Source organism: Neovison vison, chromosome 1, assembly GCF_020171115.1.
Source record: "Neovison vison isolate M4711 chromosome 1, ASM_NN_V1, whole genome shotgun sequence".
NCBI classification, from domain to species: Eukaryota; Metazoa; Chordata; class Mammalia; order Carnivora; family Mustelidae; genus Neogale; species Neogale vison.
In genome coordinates this window covers 275,172,955-275,183,031 of record NC_058091.1, presented here as the reverse complement: position 1 = coordinate 275,183,031, position 10,077 = coordinate 275,172,955, and the positions used below count along the sequence as shown (strand labels likewise).

The following is a 10,077-nucleotide window of genomic DNA, read 5'->3' as shown; positions in this document are numbered from 1 at the left end:
TTTTCCCATTCCTGCTGCTCCCAGACAGGCTGTCCTGCCACCTCACCCTTCTCCCGCCTCTGCCACCTCCCAACAGCCCCGCCCCTCCCTTTATTGACCTCAGGTGGCCCTGGCTCAGAGCAGACCCCAACCAGGCCTGACGGCAGTGGGAGTAGATCAGAGGAACCCATGGCCGCATGGTGGACAGTCCACGGAACACCTCAGCCCTGTTTGGAATAGAACCCTAGCCTGGAATGCTAGAATGACCTAGCAGGGGACAAGCCCAGTGCCTGCAGAACCAGGCTGAGCGGCCAGGTGAGCGAAGCCGTAGGTGTGAGCGGGAGAGCAGGTGGTGACTGGTCCCCAGAGAGGGTGGCCGTGATGAGTCAGTGGTGGGGACCTGGCACATGAGAGAAGAAAACCTGCCTCTCTTCCGGGGAGGCCGTCCCCTACAAGCATGGACCCAGGTTGCCAGATAGCCCAGCTTTTTAAGAGAAGTTGGAAGTTTGGATTTCTGTGAGAAATGTCTCATTTTTCTGGCTTTGCAGAGACTGGGGATTAGCAGGGCTGTGGCCCGTGGTGACGACGTATGGGAGCTGGGGCCAGGCCCGGGGTCCCCACCCCTAATCAATGTTTTGCTCTCCTTCTCAGCTGATCTCTGTGTCCATGGCCCCCTGACCTGGGGAGACTCAGGGCGGGTGGAGGGGCAGCGAAGGGCTGGGAGGCAGCATCGTGTGCCTGGCTCAGGTGTGGAGAGAATGTCCTAGGGCCCTTCATTCCTCTTCTAGGAATGTTCTAGGACTAACGAGAGATGGTGTGCTCTTGGGGAGCCCTGGGAAGCACTGAGATGGGGCACTGATCATCCGCAGTCCCTTCTAGCCTGTGATCCGTGAGAGCAAACATCTGGGAGGCCGAAGGTGGAAGTGGAGCAGGAGAGGGCAGGGGAGAGGGTCCCACACCATTAGGGTCAGCCATATTCCCAAGGTCAAGTCAGGGTCAACAGCACCAGGGTCACACAGTCACCTGTGTTTGGTTCTCAGTAGGTCCTGCCCCCTGTGTTCCCTTCTACCACCCCAGCCAAGTTCACCTTTTGTGGTGCCCTGAGCAGGCCCAGGCTTCCTGTTCCAGTGTCTTCCCCATTCATCCATGGGACCCCAAGCCATCCTTTTAGGTCTGTCCTCCACATGCCCTCCATTCCCCATCAGGTATGGGCTCCTGGAGTGTTCAGGGAGCCTGGCTCAGTCCAACACCTGGGGAGCCGTGACAGCCCAGAGACAACCCCCTTCATTTCTGTGCAGTTAAGACACTTATAGTGCTCTCCCCAGTCCCCCAGCCCCTGGGACCATGGCAGGGCATCAAGGAGGGGGCTCAGACCACTCAGCGACGCAGGCCTGGCTTCATTCCCAGCTCTGCCCCTCCCTGGCTGTGTGGCGCTGGGGACCCACAGCGCCTGCTCACAACTTTACCCAACACAGCAGCAACTGAAAGCAGTGTGCTGATGGCTCTAGCGACAGCCAGCAAAGGGTTAAGACAGCCCCGGCCCCTCTGAATTTCACGTGACCTTGGGTTGCTGAGCCTACGGTTTTGCGGTGGACACTCTTCTCCAGACTCATTTTTTGCCGGTGGCTCATGGAAAGTTTGGCTCCTTGAGCTCCAGGCCACTCCCTCTGGGGCCTGAGGCCTTGTTGACGCTGGTCCTGCCCTGGAAGGGCGTCCAGGGCTGCCTGCCCGCCCGTGGATCCCTGGCCAGCACTCCACCCGCCGTCCCCCTCCCCGCCCCCCTTCTGTCTCCGCCTGACTTCCTGCAGCCTGACCTTCTGCCCCGGGACAGGGTAGCAGTCCACCCCCTTTGGCCATGCTGAGGCCTCCTCCCAGTGCCCCATCCAGGGCTGCTTTCTATTTGAGGGAAAGAAAGCCTCTGCCCCTGATGTCCATGGCATCTGCGAGCAGCCTCCCTTTGAGAACAAGAGCCAGCAGGAGCCAAGGCAAGCTTGGACTCTGCTTGTCAGAGCAGAGCTGGATCTGCTGCTTCACCTCTGACCCCCAGCATCCTCAGATGGAAGATGTGGGCAATGGCCTTCCCCCCTTCAGGGAATAAAGTGGGATAATACAGGTGCTCAGTGCATAGTTTAAAAAAAAAAAAAAATCAGCATGTAGTGCAAACCGTGGTAAGTAGAAGCCCTATAATGGGATGGTTCTCACGAGCCTCCTGTCCCTTGTGCAGATCAAGAAACTGAGGCCCAGCTCCTGCCTCCAACCAGTAAAGGGAGAAGGAGGGCGGGGACAGGTGTGCTCAGAGCCAGGGTCAGGCAATGACGGCAGGCAGAGGGTGAGCTGCACCTTCCCTTTCCATGGCAGAGCGCCTTGGAGGCGGGGCCTCGGTGTCCCCATCTGTAAAATGGATGGGTTGGAGAGCCACAGAGGGGAACAGTGTCCATTCCTCAAAGCTGGGTTCTGGGATAGGCCCCTCTTGCTGGATGGAGTTAATGATTAAGGGCTCTAATGGCTTCTGTGACGGACCGGACCGGGAGCTCCTGCCAAGGCCACAGGAGGTGTTGATGAAACGTAGGAGTAGGGCAGCCCTAAAATCCTCCAGGCCCCAAGGCTGGCTTTGACCCTGACTCCACTGACCCAAGGTCAGGGTCTCACAGAGTTTTAGGAATTGGGGTGGCTGGAGGCAGGGGCAGGGAGGGGCCAATGGTCAATATTGATCTAGCTGCGTCAGGGGAGTGGGTGGGGAAGCGGGAAGCCTGGGGTGGGGCTCGCTGATAACTGGTCTTCCAGCTCCCAGTGTGGCTGTGGGAACTGGGAATGGGGTGCTTGGTGCAGAATTCCCGAACTGACTGCTTACTGAAACTACAGCTGCCTGGAGGCCAGCCCAGTCTTCCTGCATCCTGTCCCCTGAGGGTAGGGTCTAAACATCTGTATTTTTAGCCTATTCCCTGGGGGATTCTGCAGCAGCCAGCACAGTTCCCGTATATGGGGAACCACAGGTTCAACCCCCTTATTTAACGTGAAAAATGTGAGGTCCCGAGAGGGAAAGGAACTCACTCTGGGTCACACTGGGAAAGAATGACGGTAATTCTCCTTTTCCTTGGGTGAAAGTAGTCAATTTCTAGATCATTCCATCCATCCCCTGGCTGTGGCCCAAAGCCCAGGAAAGGATGGTGAGGCCAGGATGCCCAGAGGAAGGTGGCTTCTGAGACCTTGGTAGGTCCAGATGGAGGAGGAAGGGTAGGGCTTGTCCCAGGAGGAAGGACAAGGAGCAGGGGCCATTCCCACAGGTCTGGTCCTGCCCTACCCTGCCCTGTGCAAACACTCCCAGCACCTGCTGGGGGATGTTTTCTAAAGGATTTAGGGTCTGGGGAAGGCCATTTCCATTGCTGGGGACCTACCTGTGCCCCAGAAAAGCACATCCACAACAAAGGAAATTTGGGACACACTCTGACACTCTGGCCTCCCACAGCCTCCTCCCTAGCCTCATCTCTCCCCACCCCTACCTGATCCACTGTTCTGGGCTCTCAGACTTTGCCTTGCCTCCACCCCACCCCCCATTTCACCCTGTTGAGCATGGGCACAAGGCCTCCCCAGCACTTCCAGTCATTGCCATGCTTCTGCTTCTTCCTCTGGCTCTGAAAGGCCTCACATCTCCAGGCCCAGCCCCCACCCCAGCCCACCGTGCACTCCGGGTCACCGCGTGGCTCTCACTCTCTGGGGTGGCCTCTCTGGGGACAAGAGACAGGTCCCACTCATCACTGGGTTTTACTTAGAGCCCAGCTGGCTGCAGCAGACCCCAGCAGGTGTTTGGAGGGGCTAAAATTCCAAAACCCACCCCCCTTCCTCACACCCTGGGCCATCCCAGTCAGGTTCCCTCCCTCTTCTCTACAACGTGGAATGAACAGAAGAGAAACGCAGTGGCCGGTAGATGGGCGAACTGAGGACTGTGTGAGCACACACCAAGGCGTAGGGGTACGTGGTCCTTGGCGTGAAGGAAGAATTAGCTCAAGGGAGTCAGTGGGTTTCATAGTAAATGGGCAGTGGGGAGGTAGGGACTGCGGGCAGTCGCTGGAAGGAATGGAGGGTCAAAGAGAGGAGATTCCTAAGAACCCCAGTCACACTTTGCTGGCTGTTCAGAGACAGGAAGACAAGCACTGGGACGCTGGAGGCCCTGGAGGGACCCCTGGTTCCATCTGGCAGGAAGCCTCTTTGCCTCTGAGTCTCACTGTCTTCCTTTTCAGGGTAGGGCTGTTCTGTCACAAGAGGTTTTGCGAAAGTACTCCGTGAACACTAAGGGGTCATGCTCTTGTCAGATAACAGTAGCGTTTTGGGTGGAATTGGTACTTTCTCAGAGTCAAAGGTACTTCTTGACGTTCACTGGGAGCTGGAGCCTCAAGGCCCAGGGCCTGCCTGTAACCTGTTCCTGCGCTGCCACCTGCTGGTCGGTATCTGCAATAGCAGCATGAACCCTCGGCCCGCCCTCAGGCCCTTCCTCCCGCCCAAGTAGGGGTCTCTAGACCGCGGGAAGGCGGAGCTGGGAGAAGTCAGGGCGCTAAGGCGTAGCATCCCAATTCCAGGCCAAGAGTGCAAATGCAAGGCCCCACATCCCTTTGCAACCCACCCTCTGGCCCTTCGCATCCTTGGCCTCTGTTCTCGCTGTGAAGATCGTCCTGTGTGTGCAAAGGGCACACGCCTCGCGGCCCCTCTGCACACCAGCAGTGGGGATGGACTCTGGAAGTGGCTGGTGCAGGAGTCTGGAGTCCCAGACACCCCTAGCATGGTCTAGAGGGGACTGTGGGCTCCAGAAGGCATATCCCCCTGGCGCTGTGGAATCCAGGTAACTTAGGGGGCCACGTGGCTAAGTGACCAGCTCACCTGCTTTGCCTGGGACTGTCCTGTGTCAGCAAACCAGGATGGCTGGTCACCTCGCCGTGGCCCAAGGGCCAAGGCCTCTGCATCCACACGTTGGCTCCACCTTGACAGCCTGGACGCAGAGAACCACACTGGCCTCTGCTGTGGCAGGGGCCGGCCGTTGGCCAGTGGAGCCTCTCATCCTGTCCCTCTCTCCAGCCCCAGGGTTCCTGTCCCAGGCACTCAGTCCACAGTGTGTGGGTTTTGAGGGACCTCTCCCCTTATCCCTTTCTCCAGACTAGTCTCCAGGAGTTCTGAGGCCTGGCAGCTTGTCTGTGAGGTTGGGCTGAGGGAGGAGAATAAGTGTGGAGAGACTTCTGGAAAAAAACTCTCATTTTACAAGGAATCCAAGGCCTAGAGGAGAAGAGCCTTACCCCCAGGCCCCCTTCGAGAGACTTGGCTGCTGGCCAGCTGTTTGCGGCAACCCGTGTCAACCTCCCCCTTCCTCTGGATACAGGGCCCCTGGTGTGGCTGAGAGAAAACCAGCCTCGTCCCTGGTTCTAAGGCCAGGCCACAGGGTCCAGGCATAATCCCTCTGTAATTGGCTCAGTCTTGAGCATGAGACCCAGTTGGCCCAATCAGGAAGGAGACCTTGGCTTTTATTTTGCAAATAGCGAGATCTGGAACAGGAAACAAACACCCCCCCCAACCCAGTGTGGTTGCTCAGCCTAGACTGGGAGACAGCAAGTGCGCAGAAGTTGGTAGCTATTTATTGCACTGAAAACACCAGTAAAACAGACACCCCTTCTTCCCCCCTCCCACCCAATAGCAGAAGTTTTGAGCAGTGGTCATTCAAGTTCACAGCCACATATTTTTAAAAAAAGAAAAAAAAAAAAAAGAAGAAGAAGAAGAAGAAGAAAGAAAGAAAGAAAGGAAAGGAAGAACTGAAACAAATCCCCAAACAAATAGTAACAAAGAAACCAGCACGGGGAGTCTGGCAAACACATCCCCCAAAGTGTCTCCCCTTGGGAGACAGGAGGCCAGGATTAGCGCCCTGGGGGCGCACAGTCCTGGGAGAATACTTTCCTATAGAGGTGTTAGCATGCTGGAGCCTAGGTCTGGTCTTAGGTCTGGATTGATTGATTGATTGATCGATTGATTGATTTAGCATCTACAGGATGTTTTACAGAAGCAGAGTTTCACTGTGTGGTGGGGGTGGGCTCTGGGCCGCTGTGTCTGCCAGCCTTCCCTGCCTGGGCCTCAGGATGGCACCAATGCCCTGTGGTCCATGCTGGCTGACTTCCTACCCACCGGAGTGGTCTTCCTCCGGGGGAGCCGTCTCCTCCTGGGGTAGGGACCTGCCTCCATTTCTCTGGCACTTGGAATGGGACACAGTGGATAGGAGGCATGAGGCGTGCCAGCAAATAAGAATCAGGACACTGAGGTCCTCCAGCTCAGTTCCCCCTGGTGGAAAAACCCAGGGCCAGAGCAGGAAAAGGACTTGCCCAAGGTCACATAGCAAGTCTGGTAAGACCGGGGAATGGAATCCTAATCCTACTAACCCCCAAAGCATGGCTCTTTGCCCGCAGTCCACTGCTAATGAGCAGTTGACAGGCACCAAAGAGGGGAATGAGGGGCAGGCGCGGGAGTGGTGGGCTGGCCAGGCTCAGAACAAAGCAGGAGTCTAGCCAGTGACTAACCCTGTCAGTTCTCATAGGTACATTGGGTTTCACCTCACTGTCCCGTTGGATTCCCCAATCAGCCCTGCAGCATAGGCTGGGCAGGAATATTTAACCCTTTAACTGATGGGGAAACTGAGGCTGAGAAGGGGACCAGACTTAGTCTTGCATCCCCTGTGAAGGCCACACCTTCACGTTGGGCTTGGGGCTTGCTGTGGGAGCTGGCAGCTCACAAGGGAGGCAGGCGGTTTTACTGCTGGGACGCTGGGATCACTGGGCCTTAGTGGGAAGCCCTCTGGACCCGGAGCAGGCTAAGTCCCTACACCCTGGGCCTCGGCAGCAGGGTGTCTGCCAAGGATAGAGGCCAGTGATCAACCAATTTGGAGAGCAGGAAGCCCAGGCAGCCTCTTTCCTGGCCTGCAGCCCCAGTCCAGCCTGCCTCACCTGTCCCTAGGGCAGCAGCTATGGAGAAAAGGGCCCAGCAGACATCTCATGATCAGGGAAGACTCAAAAAGTCCCAGATCAAACATCCCCACCAGTGCTCCAGTCAACACCCAGGACTCCCCAGAGGTTCGGGGGAACCAGAGCCTCCTCCAGAACCCCGGGGATGTGGCTCTTCCTCCCCTAAAATCCTCCAGAGGGGACAGTATCTCATGCTGGCAGAACACGGCCACACAGAGGCCAAAAAGCACAGAGAGGCGGCAACATAATTCCGAGTTGGACACTGAGAATACAACCTCTTTTTTTTTTTTTTTTTGTCCAAAACATGTAGATTGGTTTTGCTGAATGTTTTTCTTCTTTTCTTTTTTTTTTTTTTGAACATACTTACTGCATATAAAGTCATGCAAAGAAAACAGTGCAGACAGTAGATCCTAGTGGACGTGCCAAGGCATTCCACATCAGAGTCAATCCCAGGGAAGAGGGAAAGAGAAAAGAAAAGAAAGAGATTCGAACCCATGGCTGCAGGACGAGGCGTGAAGAAGAGAAATTCCAGTGCTCTGCTTGAACCAGCAGATGAGGAGGGGAGAGGCAATGAAGACACATGCTCGTGAACCCCCAAAGATTGGGGAGTGCGGGGGGGTGGGGCACACACGGATGCGGTGGGATGAAATCCTGGGAAGTTGGGAAGCGTCCTAGTAGGAACTTCAGTTTGGGAGGCAAGCAAAAAAAAAAAAAAAAAGATATTTCTGTCCTGACAACCTCCCCCACTCTCTCTGCCCTGATTTGCTGTTTCTTAGCACTAACATCTGGTGTTTCTAGAGTCCTGAAAGGAACCTTGGGACCAAAATGTCAGCGAGGCCCTCCGCCCACCCAGGGCTGAGTCTACCTCGGACCCAGATAACCACAGGTGACAGAGTGAATCTCAGAGATGACATGAAAACAAAAACAAAACAAACCAGAAACAAAACAAAACAAAACAAAAAAACCACAAAAAAAAAAAAAGAAGAAGAAGAAGAAAAAAAGACCTAGAACAGAAAAAATCTACCCCTCACCCCTCTTCCCACATCCCTTCCCAACCCGGCCCGACCCTCCTCACAATAATTTGAGAGGTTTAGTTATTACATAAATATCCATGAACGCAAAATCCATTTACGAAACACACAGGAGTTTGGCTATAAAAAGGCATGCGGTCCAAGTAGGAGTGGTACCTAAACGTGCCTTCTTTGCCCCCAAAAAGCAATCAGATTCTCTCCCTCTGGTGGGACGAAGCTGGAATTCTCCGGGACTGATGGAAGGGTGGAATGGGCGTTACTGTTGGAGGTAAACATCAGCCGAAGGCAGAAGGAAAGGGTGGGGGCACCCTGAGAGGATCGCACTCCACACACGGAGGGAGAAGGGTCCGCATGGACCGGAGGACGAGCAGGACTGGAGAAGGAGGAGCTAGGGAGGCAGTGTGAGGTGGGGGCTCCTGGCGTCGGCTCCTCTCTTACCCTCTCCCACAGGGGGAGGCTGGCTCACGGGGCTGGGGGGACCCTGGAAGGGAGAGACAGGGAGATGGGGGGCGGATGCCACATTCCTCCTGATTCCGCCCCTCCTTCTCCTCAGCGGCTGGGGGGACACACAGCTGGGCATTCTGGCCTACAGCCAAGGTAAGACCAGGCCGACGACAGCCAGGAGGGGGAGCCCTCGGAGCCAGCACCCAGAGGGGAGCCCCACCCCCCACCCTCGAGGGCACCCAGTCCTGAGGAGGCCCCGCCCTGGCAGGTGACACAGAGCGAAAGGGACAGGGGGTGGCAGGGAGATGTGCCATTTGCTCGGAAGTCGTGATAGCTTTTGTGAGCAGGCAGGATTTTTTGACGTAGCTCTGACGGTGACGGTGATGGTAGTGGTAGTGAGGTGACGTGATTGGGGGAATTCCAGCAAAATCCAAGTGGGAGAACCAGCAGCCACATCCCATGAACGAAGAGTAAATCTCTGTGGTCCAGGGCCCCCGGCCTGGTCCTTCAGCTGTAAGAAATTGTATGTATTGGGGGTAATGCAAGTGTTTCTGAGGGCAGCCCCTTCCCCATCCTTAGACAGGGTTGAAGCTGCTTCTGGTGGGTCCCGCTCAGCCCCCCACCCCACCCCGGGAACCTGCAGGTCTGTTCTCCTCCCCGTGGTCTCCAGCCCCCACCCCATGGCCTTCCAGCACCCAAGTTCCCCAACATGGCCCCCTCCAGACTGACACCATCCCCCCATTCTTTCAGACTGTCCCACATGACAGATGGCAGGAAGGAGGAGCTCTTACTGGGGCAGGACGGAGGGCGCCCCAGATCTGTGGAAGTGGACGATCTGCCATTTGCCGTCCCGGCGGTGCCAGACACGGGTCTCCTCCGACTGGGCCGTGCGGGGAATGCCGCCTGCATCCAGGTACTGCGTGATGCGGATGTAGGCGATGCAGGCCGACTCGTCGCCCATCAGATGGATATGGGGGTTCAGGATGGTGGTGTGCACGGGCTTGCTGTTCCGAGACCACACTGGAGGTGGGGATGGGAGGGGGCAGAGGAGATGCAACGGGGGGCCTCCTGCGTCCCTTCCTTCACTTCCCCATCTCCCAGCGACCCTCTTAGCAGAGGCAACCCCCACCTGCCTCATTTCCACAGGAGGGGTTCAAGCTAAGAGTCCAGGCAGAACTTCCAGATGGCTAGAGCAGATCCCAGCTTAGAGACAATGAACTTCAGACATGCCAGTTCTTTAAATACAGGGGAATGGGATTTTAGATTCACAGGATCTCAGACGCATGGAAGTATAGGGCTATGACTGTAGACTCAGATGAACTTAGACCAGAGTCTCAAAACCAGGTTCCCTACAGAGGCCAGACAAGTACATAAACGAGGGGGGCGAGCAGGGTATAAGATGCTAAATAGCAAGAGACCCTTTGCCTCTGAGTCAGGGAGCCACCTATAGGGAGCGGTGGAGACTGTGGTGAATAGCACACCTTGTCCCACCTGCAGAGGGCGCCCTGTCCACAGCTTCCCTGGGGGCCCTCTGTGAGAACCTGACCCTTAAACAATGAGGGGGAGGGAAGTTAGCCGCACCCCACCCCCACCCCGCTGCACACTTGAAAATCCACATATAACTTTTGACTTCC

The 10,077-nt window shown here is 56.2% G+C and overlaps 1 protein-coding gene across 2 annotated transcripts in view; it reads right to left on the bottom strand.

Moving 5' to 3' along the window:
• Positions 1-5,575: 5,575 nt before the first annotated feature.
• CAMK2A (calcium/calmodulin dependent protein kinase II alpha) overlaps positions 5,576-10,077 on the bottom strand; it is a 60,633-nt gene continuing 56,131 nt past the window's right edge. Inside the window, exons 17-18 of one of the 2 annotated variants that reach the window (XM_044231481.1) lie at positions 9,235-9,463; positions 5,576-8,954 (exon numbers count right to left, since the gene is read on the bottom strand). In XM_044231481.1, the coding sequence (XP_044087416.1) occupies positions 8,951-8,954; positions 9,235-9,463 (233 nt within the window). In that variant the 3' untranslated portion in view covers positions 5,576-8,950. Of the gene's footprint in view, positions 8,955-9,230; positions 9,464-10,077 lie in introns of those variants that run through there. The other variant, XM_044231492.1, reaches the window with a different exon arrangement.